This window comes from Muntiacus reevesi, chromosome 2 (assembly GCF_963930625.1).
Source record: "Muntiacus reevesi chromosome 2, mMunRee1.1, whole genome shotgun sequence".
NCBI lineage: Eukaryota > Metazoa > Chordata > Mammalia > Artiodactyla > Cervidae > Muntiacus > Muntiacus reevesi.
Window position 1 is genome coordinate 195630970 of NC_089250.1, and position 18656 is coordinate 195649625.

Sequence of the window (18656 nt, forward strand, 5' to 3'; positions counted from 1 at the left end):
AGCACACATTTGATGACTTTCTAAAATTAAATATTTCTTTCTTCTCTCTGATTCTAGGCAAAGGCAAAGAGTAACCTTACAAACTGTTAGAGTTTTCTATGGTCACTAGATTGCTGACAAGACCCCTCCAAGAATTCAAATACACACAATCACATTTTAAAACCTTCAAGATACAGTTTAATCAGTAGTTTTAATGCACATTTGTTAGAGAGAGCTGCACTTTAACAATTATACAGACATCTCCTGCAGTTATTAAAATTTTCAAAATATATAAAAACATTCAAGTAAGAAGTATGCAAATTAGCAGCATTTATCTAAGATGAATATATTAGCATGTTTCAGTATAATAACAGGAAAAGAAAACAGAGCTTCCAACACACACACACACACACACACACACACACACAAACAATACTTGACTGTTCTCAGAAGCATGCTGAAGGCACGAATGAGCTACATATAAATTCTTTAGGCAAAAATGCCAACAATTTAGAATTTTTTAAGTGAGGATGGAATGAACTTTCATTTGTTCAAAATTGCATACTAGTTATTAGACTTAAATATTCATACACCTTAAAAAGGTATGAAAAGCTTGAAAAGCTCATCAGTTTCATAGTTTTTAAAAATACCCTGTGTTAATACTAACTATAGAAGAGCAAAAAAAAAAAAGTCTGGCAAAGGGACAAGTAGATAGACCTGTGTTAACTATGGTGAGCTTGCTTTATTTCTAAGAGCAAGGAGTCAATCATTTGGAGTAAGAGGAGAGTCCTGGGGGTGGGAAATAGTCTTCATAGCAGCAGCTTTTTAAAAGCTGCACCCACCTTTAAATGCCAGGCTCTCCCAAGGAAAGGTTTAACGAGCCAGTGAAAGGAAGGAAAACAAGAGAAGGAGGGCACAGACAGTCCATTACAAAACGACAGTACTTTGGAAAAGATTCTGAAGGTATTACAATGAAAACTGATTAAACTATAATCAAGGCTTATGTGAAAAGGTTTAAAGCTATCAATTTCAGGTAAGATTATGCTGAGGTATTTATTGCATAAGGTTTTTATGGTAACAGGAGTCTTAAGAGATATCTACACGTTTTGTAAAATGAAATTAAAATTTTTAAGCATGAGAAAAACTAGAGCCCTTAAAACTATGTATACGTACATTTAGAAGCTCCAGCATTCGGTCCAGTTGGGTGCACCGCCAAAGGCTGGCCTGATGCGGCAGCCCACATGCCTGCAAACACTCAGACACTCAACAGCCCCTTCCAGCCTGGCTCTGAACCATGAAGTGCCCTTCAGAGACTTCAGTGCTGGAAGGGACGTGGCCTTTGGAAGAGTGAGACACATTCTGCCTCTTAATCTTGATGGCACAGGGCCCTCTGCCAAGTCTCCAAACCCAGGACTAGAAGGGGATGGAAGGTTGTGAATATCCAGGCCCTTAAAGCAACTTCCCCTGAGTAACAAAGCTGTAGCTACATGCCCAGGAAGCTATGAAATCCAGGCTGCCAAGCTGCGACTGCTCCCCCCATCACGGGCTCAATCCAAGGCCCTCGGGGCCTGCCTTATTCACACGGCAGGAAGGGCTTTTCTCTGCCATACAGGATTACTCATATTACATACTACCATGTAGCTGAAATTACATAACTCTCCTCCATCTATTTCAAACATCCAGATTGCAGGGTTTCTGCATTTTAAGTCTACAGAACCATTCACAAGAGTCACTGCTTCTTAAGGGAACAGCTCTCAGCCTAAATCTCCAGAACATGGTTCAAAAGAACGAACCCAGGCTCATGGACAGATGACCTCCACAGTTAACTTTAAAAGACGATACAAGTAAGCTTGTAAAAACATGAGTGGTCTCTCCTCACTTTTGGTTGGAAAGCTTCAGTGGCTCTCCTCAGTTTTGGTTGCAAAGCCTCAAAGTCAGTGTTTTGGTCAAGTCGCCCCTGAGCTGCTGGGTTACAGGCAAAAGACGTGGTTTTCAACCCACTTTTCTAAGCTTCTAATGCCCTAAACAGGGACCTGGTAATGTAAACACCGCCACTGGAGCTGCACATATGGAGCCACTTTCAGGAAAGGCCCAAACTCCAGAAAAATATATTTTAAAATTTCTGCTAAAATCCCCGACGGATATTGTAGGCTGGCAGGTCACCAGGCCAGCCTGTGAGCCACAGGCGGCAGCATCTCCCCGTCAGTCTAGTCGGTTCCTCAGATCCCTCTGGGCTTCTGTGAGTTTCTGGATTAGATAACGCTTGTCACGACTTTCCTAAAAACAGAGACAGGTTCAACAGCACAGTCAATATATTTGGGAACAAATATTATTTCAACCCAAGAAATTACCTATCAGATTCGAGGCCGAGGATCCAAACTACTGGACCTCCAATGACCTCCAAACTGTCTCTTTCACTCTTGTCCCCCGGACCCCCAGCAGCCCCCGGTCCACAAAGCAGCCTTGTAAAAATGTTCTTCTAAAAATGAACATCAGTCTTGGACAACACCCTCCAGTGGCTTCTTATCACACTCGGAATTAAACCCAGACTTCTCACTAGCGCCCTCAGGCGGTGCTGTGACTCAAGCTCGCCTTGCCTTTCCCATCATCTTGCACCCTCCGTGCAGCCTGCCCTTCCTCCTGGGCCAGACCTCGCTGTTGTCTCTGCCTGTTACTCTCATCCCAAGACCTCCCATAACTGGCTCCTTCTCATCATTCAAGTCTCGGCTCTACCATCACTTCCGGCTGAGATGGCTGCTATCTCAGCAGCCGATGGTCCACCAGGCCCCTCTAACTAGCTCGTCTGTACCATCTTTAGAGCAGTTATTGCAGTCGGAATGTATCTTTTTCCTTTAGCCACTGAGCAGTCCTGTCTCCCTTCTTCCCCTCTGCATCCCAGCACAGTATGAGGATGCACATGCTGAAGGCACAGATGACTCAGGACCTAAATGGAGCTGCAGGAGGCTGGGCCTGAAGGCAGAGTTCTGGGGTAGTGGTGATGGAAGTGTCCCGCTCTCTCTTCCTGGGAGAAGCTCCCCATTCCTTTCCGTGTCCTGCCATAGATGTCCCCAGCCCTGACCCCCGGGACCGGAGCTTTCTTACCAGGTTCAGCTGCTCTCGGAGCTGGACGACCACCCGCTTGTGCGCTCCGGCTAGGGCGATGAAGTAAAACATAATCAGGCTGCAATGTAAGACGAGAGGTCACTAGGGAATTTGTACCATCTAAAGACCACTGGAAAACGACCCAATACACTTGGCCTGGAACAGTTTTACTTTTGTTCAAACAGAAGAAAAAAAGAAAACCCTCATCTCTCCCAAGCAGAGAGCATCAGAAATGGCCAGAAAGGTTTTATTTGGCAGTGGCAGCAAAGACTGATTCCTGCCTTGCTTTCTAAGTTAATACTAACGCTCTTGAATCTCCGCTGGCACACACGTGAGAGGGGAGAGAGGAGGAGATGGGACAGAAGCTCAGCTCAACACAGAATAAAGTGACTGTGGACGATCACTGTGGAGCCTCTCTGGCCTCAGCCCCCTCATCTGTAAAATGGGGGTAACAGAGTAAAACCCAGTGATAACAAGCCTAACATAATACAATTCTGAATCAAAGCAACCGGCAATTGCTCCTATTTTCTGTGCAGCCCCAGACCTCAGTTGTGGGTGGTTGAAGTTATTATCTTTGAGAAGATGGACAAGTGAAGTGAAGGGCAAGTGCCCAGGAAAACAGCAGGCATCCACGAAGAGGAGGTGGCTGCCTGTTCAATCTCCCCAGAGAAGGCTGAGGAAATGAGGGCCACTGGAATCAGGGATGTCAGTCTTCTCTTCTGCAAATCTCCAGGGCCAAGGTCAAGAGTGACGCCCAAAGATGTGGAAGCCAGGTCAGGTAACCACCACACAGCTGGAGTGAACCAACAACGATGGAGCCGCTGAGTCCAGGATCCACGGAATTCCAGACTAATGGGCTACAACTCCCACATCATCTTATTAATATCAAAGATATCTTACCTTTAACAAGTAAATTTTTTTAACCTTTTTCTTGCATCATGGTGGGATTTTACTGTAGTAATATCTACATCATAGGATAACTGATGACTGCAGGAGTTAGTACAGGTAAGCTACAATCAACTCAGTGATTTGTGGTAGTTTTATAGTTTCCAGGAACACTAAACCAGTGAATTCTGAAACAATGGTCCCAAAGGAAATACAGAGTAGGTTCCTTTGCGCCTCTGGTCACAACATTTTTGTCAGCTGATCAATACTTTCTTTTATGTTTCTTGAAAAATAAAGTTATTAATACATAATAACTGTTTCTATTTAAATACACTTTATTTAATATCACTGAACTCACAGCCAACAGCCCATGATGTGTGCCCAAATGAAGCTTAGCTAACAAGCACAGTATCTGCATAAAACACATCCCAGCCTTAGTGCACTTAGAAAACCCTAGACAACACTTCATGTCTGCATGAACAGCGAAATCACCCACCACCAAAAGCACAAAATGCCAGAAACATGGCACTATAAACAGATCATAAAAATTTAGGATACTTAGTTACAGTCTGAGCTATGGTTTGAATACTGTGCTCTCCCAAGTTCATATAAGTCCTACTCCCAAGGTGATGGTATTAGAAAGTAGGTCTGTGGGAGGTGATTAGATCATGAGGATGTAGCCTTCACAAATGGGATTAGTGCCCCTATTAAAGAGATGTCAGAGAGTTCCCTAGCCCCTTCTGCCATTACAGAATATAAGAAGTCTGTGAGCTGGAAGAGGATCTTCACCTGACCATGTTGGCATCTTGATCCCAGACTTCCAGGCTCCAGAACCATGAGAAATAATATTTAGTGACCCAGACTGTGATATTCCACTACAGCAGTGGAATAATAAATGCACTGAGACACTGTATGTCAAAGCAACTCATTTTTTGTTACTCAACACATGTCCAAAAATAACCACAAAAAAGCATCACTAGTATTGATTTTTTGGTTACAAAAATATTTTCGCTAGTAAGCATATTTACAATACAGAAAAAATATGGCATTTATGAATAATGAGAACAGACAGTAATTAGAACAAAGGCCTAGTACAAAGTAAGCCCTCAACACACATTTGTGATTAGAATTACTTCAACATGCAAAATGAATCACTGCACAAAAGCCCTCATCACCTCTGCACCCAACCCTTGTCATTTACTGAGCCTTCTTCACTAAAGGCCAGGTCCTCTGCTAAACACTTCACACGTGTAACCATGTGTCCTTCTTCTCACAGCCCTACAAGGTATGTGCCATTTTTATTCCCATTTTCCAGGGGAGGAAATCAAGACTCAGAGAGGATATGTGATGACCTGAGGCCACACGGCTTGTAAATGGTAGAGCCAGGGTTCAAGGGCATGCTCCCACACTGGTACTCTTCTCTCAGACCAGTTATCAATTCCTTTTCTGAAAAGCAACTAATTTTGTGATACTAATAATATGCAGTATAGCTAATATTATGCAGTGTTTACTGGGTTATATTTTATAAGTCAGCCATCTGGCTAAGTGCCTTATATTTGGGATCTCCCTGAACCTGTTCAACAATATTCTGAAAGAATTACTATTATTACAGCATTTTAGAGATTAGGTAAAGTACAGCTCAGAGAGGTTCAGTATCATACCAAGTGTCTCAGGTGAGCTCCATTTCCCAGCGGAGAGCAGCCCACCAGTCTCAGTGGAAAATACTCGCGGAGCCGAGGTGGTTCTCACTTACCAGATAATCATGAAAAAAGGCACCGCGAAGGCTTCCGAAGTGATGCCATAAACCAGCGTCTGCAGCGAGTTGGGGAAGGTGCTCACTGTCTTGGGGACCACCTCCCAGGTGGTGTTGAAGTTGGTGAACGGCCCACAGGCTTTGGAGGAAGGGATGCTGCCAGGACACAAAGCATGGGGCTCAGGGCCAGGCCTGCAGCACAGGCCGAGCACCCCTCCTCTGCACACCCACAAAGCTTCACCAACAGTGACCCACGAGGAACTGCCTGACCTCATGGGCCTTCTGGAATATTCCAGTCAAAAATGCTTACCCTGAAGTCTTAAGTCCCAAGACTTGCTTTCCAGTTTACAAGAAATTGAGGACAGAAGGTCGAATTAAAAAATAGAGTTACCATATATGATTCTCCAATCTTACTCTTGGGCATATATCCAGAGAAAACTCTAATTTGAAGAGATACATGCACCCCAATGTTCATTGCATGGAAGCAAATTAAGTATCCATCAATAGATGAACAAATAGGAAGATGTGGTACACACACACACTGCAATATTACTCAGCCAGAAAAAAGAATGAAATAATACCATTTGCTGCAAATGGATGGACCTAAAGATTATCACATTAAGTGAAGAAAGCCAGACAGAGAAATGGTATTTGTAATCTAAAAAAAAAAGAATGAAATGAACTTTTTTACAAAACAGAAATAGATCCAGAGACATAGAAAACAAATTTACGGTTACCAAAGAAGATGACGAGTGGGTAGGGATAAATTAGAAGTTTGGGATTAACATATACATACTGCTGCTGCTGCTACGTCACTTCTGTCGTGTCTGACTCCGTGTGACCCCATAGACGGCAGCCCACCAGGCTCCGCCGTCCCTGGGATTCTCCAGGCAAGAACACTGGAGTGGGTTGCCATTTCCTTCTGCAGTGCATGAAAGTGAAAAGTGAAAGTGAAGTCGCTCAGTCGTGTCCGACTCTTCTCGACCCCAAGGACTGCAGCCCACCAGGCTCCTCTGCCCATGGGATTTTCCAGGCAAGAGTACGGGAGTGGGGTGCCATCGCCTGCTCCGATATACATACCACTTACATATAAAACAGATAATCAACAAGGACCTACTGCACAGCACAGAGAACTATACTCAGTATTTTATAATAACCTATAAAGGAAAAGAATCTGAAAAAATATATATTTATATAACAAAATCACTTTGCTATACACCTGAAACTAACACAACACCTAAAATCAACTATACTTCAGTTAAAAAAAAAAGAACCTATTACTCGAAGATAGATACTCTGGTGATATTGTAGAACAGCAATACATTGAGCACCAGAAGTTAAAAAAAAAACACGAAAGATCAAGTTAAATGACACTGTGAGAAAACAGCTCTAGAATGTGGGGAGACCACTCTTCAGCCTATTAATTTAGAGGTGAGGAGACTGGCCTCGACTTTTTGAAGAATTAAAGGTTAAGAAAGACTAAGGAAACATGGTAAGCAAAAGTAATGAGTGAAACCTGAAAAAGATCCTCATTTAAAAAATAAAGCTCTAAGAGACTATTTGGGGACAAGTGGAGAAAGCTGGGAAAGGCAGGAATATGGTATTGGCATTCATTTTCTTAGGTGTGATGATGCTATTGTGGATATATAGGAAGAATGTCCTTACTTTTAGGAAGTGAAGGTTTAGGTATTTAGGAATGAAATGTTATGATGCCTACAACCATGGTGTGATTCATCATCACACACATAAAAGGTATGCAGAGAGAGAGAAGACAAATATAGTAGGATGCAACAACTGGGACATCCAGGTAAAGGGTATATAAGTTGTCATTGTTGCTATTTTTTTCAACTTTTCTATAGATTTGAAAATTTTAAAAATAAAATTACAATGGGAAAAAATTAAGACTTACAAGAATTGCCTATAGTCACACCACGAAGTTCTGTGTAGGAAATTTTCTACTGCAGCCCTATTTTAGGGAAAAAAATAAATTCCTGGAAACAACCTAAATGTTGTTTAAGAAAATGGATGAGCAATTTATGATCCAGTCATACAATGGAATAAAGAACCACTGAGAGGGACACACACATGTGTAGATATGACTGTCTTAGACAGAAACTAAGTAGTAGGAAACAGAACTGGAGGATGAATTTCTACCACACACTCGTCTATACTTTTCCAATTCTGTGCCATGGGAATGCATTTCTTATTTTAAAAATTCAAAGTAAATATTTTAAAAGAACAAGAGTTCTGCCTGTGCTGACCTGGAAAAGGACATAATATAAAAGTGAAAAAAATTAAGTTGCCAAAACAGTATTACTCCATATGCATTAAAAAATAGCTTTTTCATAATAAATCTCTTTAATTTATACTCTTTTCTGTACTACTTGAATTTTTCAATGTATAACATACTACCATTACAATAAACATACATAGACTTTGGTCACCTGATGCAAAGAACTAACTCATTAGAAAAGACCCTGATGCTGGGAAAGACTGAAGACAGGAGGAGAAGGGGATGACAGAGGATGAGATGGTTGGGTGGCATCACCAACTCAATGGACATGAGTCTGAGCAAGCTCCAGGAGTTGGTGATGGACAGGGAGGCTTGGGGTGTTGCAGTCCATGGGGTCACAAAGAGTTGGAAATGACTGAGTGACTGAACTGAACTGAACTGACACAGACTCAAATTAGTTTAAAAAATAATAAAACCTGAGAGAGGAATTCAAAGTTCTAGGCTTTTCAGTTAAAGATGAAGAAATGTGGCGCAGTGGTAAAGAATCCACCTGCCAATGCAGGAGGTGCAAGAGACATGGGTTCGATCCCTGGGTTGGGAAGATCCCCTGGAGTAGGAAATGGCAACCCGCTCCAGTATAAGAAAAAAAGAAATGAAGAAATGGAACAAAATAAGATAAATAAAATAAAGAAATGGAATTCCATGAGACTAAGTCAAGGGGTGGTAAACTACAGCCCACAGACCAAATCTGGTCTACAGTCTATTTTTTATAAAGTTTTACTGGATCATAGTCTTGCCTGCTGGCTTATATACATAGATGAAACATAGGCTGCATAGGTTGCAACATCAGTTCAGTTCAGTTCAGTCGCTCAGTCATGTCCGACTCTTTGTGACCCCATGAATTGCAGCACGCCAGGCCTCCCTGTCCATCACCAGCTCCCGGAGTTGACTCAAACTCATGCCCATTGAGTCGGTGATGTCACCCAGCCATCTCATCCTCTGTCGTCCCCTCCTCCTCCTGCCCCCAATCTCTCTCAGCATCAGGGTCTTTTCCAATGAGTCGACTCTTCGCATGAGGTGGCCAAAGTACTGGAGTTTCAGCTTCAGCATCAGTCCTTCCAGTGAATGTTTAGGACTGATTTCTTTAGCATTGACTGGTTGGATCTCTCTACAGTCCAAGGGACTCTCGAGAGTCTTCTCCAACACCACAGTTCAAAAGCATCAATTTTTCGGTGCTCAGCTTTCTTCACAGTCCAACTCTCACATCCACATAGATGATATATAATCACTTGAACTGAACAAGTGCTATCGAAACCATATAGCTTGTAAAGGCTAAGTTGTTTACTCTCTTTCCAGCATCTGGTATAAATGGTTATAACAGAAGAAGTGGCATCACTGGGTCTGGAACCCTCAATTTCTCATCCTCAGGTTTGAGCATTTCCCCTCTTTCCAAATTCCACACTAGATGACACACTCCCTTATTCCATGTCCGAGTTGTCTTTATACCCCCAGCACCTAGCACAGTGCCTGGAACATAGAAGACACTCCAAGTCTTCTCAGTGACCATGCATTATCTTTACAATCAGAAGCAAACAATCCCAAAGGCGACCAGAAGAGGGGTCCTAGGAAAAGGGACTGGGTGGAACAGACCCAAACAACACTCTCAAAACCAATGGGAAACCTGCAAGTCCAAGTTCAGAAGTGAACCAAGACATTTCAGCATCCAGAGGGTGATGCCAAAACAAAGGTGGACCTGACAGCCACGAGCGACTTACTGACCTCTGCTGGTGCCAATAAAGAATGCAAAGAAGGCTTTAACACAAAAGACGGACAAGTCAAGCAGGGAATGTTCTAGAAAGAAAGTCATATTTACCGTGCCATGCTGATTGTCAGAGGTATAATTGCCAAGCACAGTCCAATCAGCAACACCAACAGGAAGAAGAAATTAGAATTGGATGCTCTGAACTGCCTCGGAGAGGGTCTGCAGGTATAAAGAAGACTTATCTAAGGAGAGAAAGGAAGAAAGAGGAAAAATAAAGAGCACTGCTTCTCTGAGGATAAATGAGCACGGCCATGCATTACAGTGGGAATATAAATTGGTTATAACCTTTCTAGAGGGTAGTCAGCAATATAGACCAAAATGAAAAAAATGGCCAAAACACATGTATACGGTATTTACTGCTACAGTTGTTGATAACAGGGAATACCTGAAAACAACCAAAGCAGCTATCAATGTAGTTCCTTAAAGGTTAAAGTGATCCATACGATGGAAAACCACCTAGCCCTTAGAAAAAACAAGAGCTTTACATCGTATATGGCACTGTCAAATGAAAAACCAGGATGTCAAAACTTTGTACTGTGTGATCTCAATTTTTTAAAATGTATTTTTAAACATTTTACTGTAAATTTCTTTTTTCAGCTTTACTGAGGTATAATTGACAAATAAAATTGTAAGGTAGAGTATACAACGTGATATATTTACAGTATACAACATGAAGATTTGAAAGGATTCAAAAAGTATTCTCCTTAGAGGATTAAATATATATATACCAGAATAGGACATACTTTGCTTGCATTTTTACATGCACACGGATTTTTCCTATATATTAAGCTTTACTGAATTTGTTCCAATACTGTTCCTGTTTTTATGGTTTTGGTTTTTTTGGCCATGAGGTATGTGGGATTTCAGGCTCTCTGACCAGGGACTGAAACAGCACCCTCTGCACTGGACCCCCAGGGCTTAAGTTCCTTTCCTATATATTAAAAATAAATATTTCCAATGAGGGAAAGACTTGAAGGGGAGATCAGGTGGGGAGGGGGAGAGAAAGAGGCATATACTTCCTCCTGAGTATTGCAGAAAGCTACAGTCTCAGGTGCATCGAGCTCCTGTGACCGCAGCAGTCAGACCATCTTGTGAGCCGAGGGACCCTGGCGTCTGGTCAGGGTGTCTGGGGGCAGCTGGCTAGTCAAGCTGGGGTATCAGAACTCAGTCCAGTGCCTGCGACCCATTCTATTACCCACATGCTGTCTTTATTGAGCTACACGCTGGGAAGCCACTGCCTAACTGATATTTTCTGGAAGAAGAAAAAGTTCCCACGAGCTTTCTGGCATCCATTTCTCCTGTGGTGACTTCAGCCAACTGAAGTTTTCAAATGAAAGCACTGGAACATTCTTCAAAGGCCAAAATGGCCGGGAAGAAAGTATGACCCAATGAAAAAGGCCCTGCCTACTGGATTAAGAGCATAGGCTCTGGAGTGAGGTAAACTTGGGTTCACATCTCAGGAGTCACTGATAAGCTAGGTGATTTTGGATCAGTTACTTAACCTCTCTGAACTTCAGCTTCCTAATTTATAAAATATGGATTACTAGCAGTACCTAAAGTATTACATGATCATCTATATAGTGTTCAGCAGAGTGGGAGGACACAGTATTATTATCACCTGTTAGTACTGTTGTTCTTATTAATAATACTATTATTACTTCCATTTTTTAATCCCCAGGGCCTGGTATATTAGGTGCTCAATTATGTTGGGCTTATTAACAGAGGGTAACTCTAGAAGAAGGGATAGAATACATACCTTCACTGTTTAAATGTTTAACAGTGAGCATATATTGCATCTATAATTTTTAAAAGTTTGATTAAAAAGCTAAAATAAATTAGTCATCTGTAGGGCTATTTCACCCACTGAGCCCTTAGTTCAGGTACAACGTCTACGATCTGTGAACTGTTTGAGGAGCTACACAAATAATTGAGAACTGAAAATAAATGCACCAGCTCCAAAAGCCAAGCAGAAAATTACAAAATTTTAATTAATAAACCTTTTCTTAAATATCATCAAAATGAACCACTGTCAACTTACTGATCAGTTGCAACTCAACTCTTAGCTACATACAAAAAACATTTAAACCAGAGAAGCAATGCCATTCTTCAACTCTCAAAATGATAAAAATGTGAAAATCCATTCAAAGTTTTTTTCCAGAATAAAAAAATATATATCAAATAAGGGATGTGATTTTGATACATCTGATGGGATCTGGGTGGGTTCCAGTTATGCGTGTGCTGAATGACCTGCAAGATCAAGAATGGTCCAGGTTATCGACCCCTCAACCCCACCTCTCCTTACCTCTTTCACGTAAAAGATGATAATGAACTTCAATGTTGCAATTGCAGGAAGAAGGGGTGAGAAAAAGGCTCCAATCCAACAAATGGTTTGCCCGTAAACGATCCCCAGAACATTATCAGGGATGGCAAACTCCTGCTCTCCCCAGCACTGAAAAAGCTTCCAGGAGGAACAGTAGGTCACCAGGATCCTGCAAATGAACAGGACAGCTTACCGCCTGGACTACCAGCGTCCGCCAAGGCAGAGAATCACACCCACACAATTAGGGCTGTCTCCATGCATACTTCTCATGCAAAGTGTGAGTCATATGTCTAGAAGATGCAAAGTACAGTGAACTCTGGAGTCATTAAGACTAGGGTCCAAGTCTCAGATCTATAGTCTACCAGTCAAGTAACATTAGACAAGGCTCATTTTTCTCATCTCAAATGTAGGGGGATTATAACACAGCCTACTGCGCTGCCCTGTACTGACAGTAAATGACCAGGGCAATCTCTGTGTGCTGGCGGTCCACTCAATTCAAGAAGTACAGCGCTACTGATCATCCACACAGATAATGGCTTATGAGGGACCTATCACCCTGCATGCCACTCCTGGAATTCTGGAAGCTTCCTACAGAAATCCTAGGACCAGAGGCCTGAGATACGTACACACAGCTATTCACTGTAGCATTACCACATATTAGCAAAAATGCTGGGTAACCACCTAAGCGCCCATCAGCAGGGACTTCATCATCAAATGAGAAGCCACGTGTGCAGGGAACTATCACACAGTCTTTAAAACATACGTGTCCTGACATGTAGTCATGGTGTCTTGCTTGTGTGGGGGAAAAAGCAAGCTGTGGACCCATGTAGACGTAACATGATCCCATTTGTGGGCAAGAAGAGGACACTTCCAGCAAGACTGTGTGTTTATTTACATATGTATTTATGCAAATATGCTCTTTTCTTTTTAAGGATGGCTGGATCTACCCCCAGGTGTTAACAACACCTCCGAGAAGTGGGGTGGGTCTGGGGAATTAGGGGTAAGGTTACAAGAGGGCGTTCACTACTCTCAGAATTTCTGTATTTATTTAAATACTAAAAAATTGTAATATAAACATTCACATCATATTTGTGTACGTTTTTTAAAAGGACAGTTTCTTTTTTAATGTTTACTTTTACAGGTTTATTGAACTTCTGGCATAAGCCAGGAGACTTTGTACATGTGAGTAAAAAAGAATTTGTACATGTGATTAAGTGAACAGTTTCACTTAAGGCTCAAAAAGATGCTGAGAAAAAAAAATGTTTTTTAATGACAGCATGGTAATGATAATCCTGATGGTGATAGTTAATGTTTTGTTGAGTTTTGTGGCACGGAGTGTTCTTAGTACTTTTATCTGCATTTTGTCATTTACTCTTCACCAAAGGGGTATGAGGGGGGTACTGCCACTATTCCCATTTCACAGGTAGGAAAACAGGCACAGAGCTTCAGTAACTTGCCCAAGGTCACGTGATGAGGAAACGGGCAGTGCTGGGCTTGAACACAGATTAGGAAATGCACTGTCCTCTGCAGCCTGGAGGGCCTCCACAACAGGGCCCGTGGCTGTGACCTGGCAAGAAGTCACCCGAGGGCATCCCCCGGAAAGCAGCATCATTTCTGCTCTTTGTGCTGCCTTTCAACGGGGTGCATAATGGACCCGGGGGTGATGGCCTGGAGCTGTCTCAAAGGCACCAGTGGGTGTCAAGTGGTTTCCAGGATGTGGTTTCCAGGATGTGGAATCATCCAGCACTCTGTGAAGAGCAGCTGTGATGGGAGCCTGTTGGGGGGGGGGGGTGATGGGTGGGGGGAGATAAGAGGGGTGCCCCTCACACTTACTTTCTAGGAAAATCCACAAAAAGTGTCACAGCCAGGATGATGATGAGGTCAAAGATCATCAGCTTGTACATTTCCTGCCCAACCTGGGTCTCCCAGCACTGAAACCAAGAGAGAAATGAGCCTGACTTGGAGCAGAAAAAGCCAGGTTCTACCAAGGTCACTTCCAGCCCCCCGATCCTGTGCCTCTGAAGGCCACCAGCCAACACTCCTCTGAGCTCCAGCACAGACTTGGGTTTTCAAGCCCTTAGGAGTTCCTGGTGTGACAGACTCAGCTACAGAGCAAGAAAGAGGATCATCTGGGATTCACACCCTTGGCTCCATGGGCTGTTCTCTCGATCTTAATGCTACTGCCCCCCCCCCCCAAATGACCCACCTCGTAGGACGCCCTTCCCCCCAGCCTCACCGGGTAGAGTTTCTGGTTGTAGCCACAGAGCTCACACAAGTAGTTGTCACAGGATGTAATCTTGGAGCCCAGGGTGAACACCAGCACACAGATGGTAGCCAGCCGCATGAACACACACCTGCAGGGAAGAGGGGAGGCGGGGAGCACGGGATGAGAAGGGCTCGGGCCGAGCTGGCCCCTCGGAACAGAGCTGGGTGCAGGGAAGTTGCCTTTCTTAATAGCAAACCCACAAATGGGCACTGAGTTTCAGTTTCGGATGATGAGCAAGTTCTGGAAATGACAGTAGTGATGGTGGCACAATGCTGAGTATGTACTTTGCGCCAGTGAATTGCACACTCAAAAGTGGCTAAATTTCATGTTATATATATTTTATCATGTTAAATATATTTTCATGTTTATATATTTTGTATACATTTTTTTTTAAATGCAAAAAAAAACCAGGTCAGAAAGCTGGGAAGTCCTGAGTCCATGGTGATGTAGCCAAGCTCAGAACAACTCCTGAAAAGAATTAATTGAAGTTTCTAAGTATCAGCTTTGAGAGATGGCTTAGGATATATTGAGAAGTGGGAAAAAAAATACATTGCAGAGTCTCAGGTAGAAACAATCCTATTTTTTTTTTTAAACAATCCTATTTTTAAAAGAAAACCAAATGTGTGAATGTTGGCATGAACAACAGGAACCGTGTAGATAAGGGCTGCTGGGGGCAAGTGGATTCAAGACAGGAGGCAGAAGGCTTGTTTTCTTTAAAGATGGTTGATCTACTGTTTGGTTTGTACTTTTTAAAAATTAAATGAATTAGAAATATTAAAAAGTGTGTTGGTTGGGGAGCAAACCTATACTATCCACCTGATATTCTGTCCTCCTGGGAGATGTGAGTACCCAGCATTGCCAGGGAGGCTTCCATAACTCAAAACTGACTTGAAATCTAATTAATAAGTCTGAATCCACAGTCATTATGACGAGTGGATATAGAAAAACAAAAGACACACACAGCAACAATGATCTAAACCCAAAATAAAGAACATTATATAAGACAAATGCCCCAGCTTCTCTGACAAACCAATGGCATAACACAAGGGGAGGAGGACTTTTGAAAGGACAAAACAGATTTATGAAACATTAACAATCCAACACAGCAGGTGGCTTTTCTCTGGATCTTGATTTGAACAAACCAAGACAAGCCAATCATAGAAAGCCCTCTGCAGCTCCATCAGCGACCTGACAACTCTATGAGGCATGATGATGGCTACGTTTAAAAAGAAAAGGCCTTGTCACTTTAGAGATACACTGAAGCTTTTACAGGTGAAACATGTTGCCTGAGATTTGCTTAAAATATTCCAGCCGAGTGGGGGAACCGCATGAAAGAACAGCAAAATGTTGGTAAATAGTTGAAACTAAGTGATGGACACATGTAGGGGGTCATGATACTGTCCTATTTGAAAATTTCCAAAATAAAACTTTTTTTAAAGATGCAAAAACTATCTGAGGCACTTGAGAAGCAGAAAGAAAATGTTCCTGTTTCACACAGTCCCCACCTGGCCCTCCTTAACTCATGTGTGTCAACTCCCTGGGTCCAGCTTTACCCTTGGCATTTATTTATTTATCTTTTAATGAAACTGAATATTTTTTAGTATGAGAAGAGATATTACAACAAATTATAAAAAGGCAACAGTAGCACACACAGTTGGTGTCTGGGCCACATTTTTCTCAGCATTCACTCCAGCAAAGGTCTCAGGTTCCTACTCGAAGTTTCTAGTGTAACTCTCTTCCCAAGGCCCAAGCGATGGGGCTGTGGGATGGAACTTGTGGGGGAGTTAATGCCCTTGGGACTCAGCCACCCTTAGGCAGGGGAGAGTGAACATTTGTTGAAGAACAAACACTCTCCTAAGTAGGAAAACTCTAAGATATTTTCCATGCAAACTTCCTGAGCTATCCCGCAGAAGGGAGCCCCTGTTACAACTTCCCAAACAGCATACCCTTTATTAGCTGTCTTCCCTTCTATCTCTCACTTCCTCACTCTCCTGCTGGTATACACGTCTTTCTAACATCTTCAGAGCGAAATTCCTCCAAGGGCCCACCCTATGCCCTCAGCTGTCATTGTGCTAATGCATGAACCAAAAATACACTGCAGCTGAGTAGATGCTTAAGCCAAAGAGATTTCTCTGCATGTGAAAACTCAGATTCACTTGTGGAGACTATCTGAAGGCTGAAGAGGATTTTTGACCCAGCAGGGAAAGGTACCACAAATGATTAGCAATGTCTGCTGTGGGCAGGGGAGGTGACAAGTGGTGACCTGTTTGGCATGCCTAGGCATTACCTAAGGATTGTCAGCCGGATCTCAAAGCCTGGGGAATAATCCTCATAGTGGATGATCTTGGCAAAGATTATTGGGGTGATAAAATTGGCCAGTGTGATCACAATAGAAGGCAGGTACAGAATCAAGAGGTTCTCTCCAAAAACCATCTTGTCAATTTCCTATGAAGATAACAAAACTGGTCAGGAGTATAATAAATTGCATCACAAATGAATTGACCTTAAGAGAACACAACTATAGATGTGTCAAATCATTATGCTCAACACCTTAAACTTACACAGTGTTGAATGTTAATTAGATCTCATTAAACTGTAAGGGGGAAAATCACCCAAACACATTTAGCAAATGAAACAAAACATTTTTTCATTCAACATGGCACCTAAAACTAAGCCATCTTCTTCCTTGGGTGTTCAAACAAAGGAACAGACATCTAGTACCATACTGAATGAAAAACAAGTCTACTGGATTTATTAAGGTGAAAAATTTAAAAACCCATGCATTCTAGATCAATGGGTAATTTATAGCATTTTCAAGGCTGTAATTTTATTTTTATCCCAGATACCCACACATGTCACCAAAATTCTATTATTATGAAAGGAGAGAGTGGCTGCTGCTGCATCGCTTCAGTCGTGTCTGACTCTGCGCGACCCCATAGATGCCAGCCCACCAGGCTCCCCCGTCCCTGGGATTCTCCAGGCAAGAACACTGGAGTGGGTTGCCATTTCCTTCTCCAATGCATGAAAGTGAAAAGTGAAAGTGAAGTTGCTCAGTCGTGTCCGACTCTTCGCGACCCCATGGACTGCAGCCTACCAGGCTCCTCCATCCATGGGATTTTCCAGGCAAGAGGACTGGAGTGGGGTGCCACTGCCTTCTCCCGGAGAGAGTGGCTATGCCAGGTCAATTAATACTACAGCCTTGAAAATGCTGTAAATTACCCATTGATGCAGAATCTATCTCCCTAGGTAAATGGCTATCTATCTGACTAAATTTTGGCCAAAGGGACATAAGTAGAAGTTTTAAGTGCAACCTCCACGTGCTGCCCCCCACCTCCTTCACTTCCTCCCCACTGGCTGGAATGTGAACATGGTGGGTTACCGTATGCCATATGGGAGAAGGCCACATCCTAAGGAAGGCAGAGCTACAAGATGGAAGGAACCCGGGCCCCTGATGGCTGATTTCATGAAGCAGAGTCACTAGACCAACTAGGATTTTCAAAACCACTGTTATTTTAGGTAAACTGAGGCCCCTTTACCTACTTACTAAAGTAGTACAGTTGGGGCTTAAATCAGGGCAGTCCAGCCTAGACTTGAATACTGTTAATTCCAGGAGGAGTAGGTACCCCAAACACTCTATTTTGGATGCTTTTTTTCCCTACTGAAAATAAAAAAGTTGGTCAGTCTGATTTTAGGTTTTTTGTCATATCAGCCATATCAGTTTATTCCCATATGTAAAACAGAATGATGATAGTATCTCCCTTGCAGGTTTGCAATACACTTAGCATACGTAAGGCCCAACCGGAGTAAAAGCTAAACTGACTTTCATGAAGCACTTACTTTTTTCATGTGTTCTTGAGAGAATATAGTCGCTTTGTAGATTGCATAAAAGCATGCTGCTAAAACAGCCAGCACAATACAGTTCAAAAATAGTCTCAAAGAGTAAATTCGTATCGTTTCTTCCGAGGTCCTTTCTGCTATTTTTTGCCGTATTCTTTCCTCCTCCAGATCTGCCTGAGAACCAAAGAAAACCCATTTGTGAGCACTGGGATGAAGGGATATTTAGGGGTGGAAATTGTGACTCATCATCATACCCTCCCTCTCGATCCTTACAGTTTCCTTAAATACTCATCTCCCCCAGGATACCCTCTCAGACCAAGCCCAACCAGTTTCCAAGTCTACTAATAGCCTAAGTGAAGGCAGAACCTCCTATTTAAGACTGCAGTTAGACTTTGCAATATATGTGAAAACTGAACTATAACCCATTCAGGACATTAGCTAATGTAGTAATTATGTAGT

At 42.5% G+C, this 18656-nt stretch overlaps 1 protein-coding gene across 2 annotated transcripts in view; it reads right to left on the reverse strand.

Moving 5' to 3' along the window:
- Positions 1–220: 220 nt before the first annotated feature.
- TMC7 (transmembrane channel like 7) overlaps positions 221–18656 on the reverse strand; it is a 53321-nt gene continuing 34885 nt past the window's right edge. The window contains exons 8-16 of one of the 2 annotated variants that reach the window (XM_065920308.1): positions 18198–18371; positions 16648–16805; positions 14331–14448; positions 13928–14025; positions 12077–12263; positions 9826–9956; positions 5720–5875; positions 3082–3160; positions 221–2256 (exon numbers count right to left, since the gene is read on the reverse strand). In XM_065920308.1, coding sequence (XP_065776380.1) covers positions 2182–2256; positions 3082–3160; positions 5720–5875; positions 9826–9956; positions 12077–12263; positions 13928–14025; positions 14331–14448; positions 16648–16805; positions 18198–18371 — 1176 coding nt within the window. In that variant the 3' untranslated portion in view covers positions 221–2181. Of the gene's footprint in view, positions 2257–2858; positions 3161–5719; positions 5876–9825; positions 9957–12076; positions 12264–13927; positions 14026–14330; positions 14449–16647; positions 16806–18197; positions 18372–18656 lie in introns of those variants that run through there. The other variant, XM_065920307.1, reaches the window with a different exon arrangement.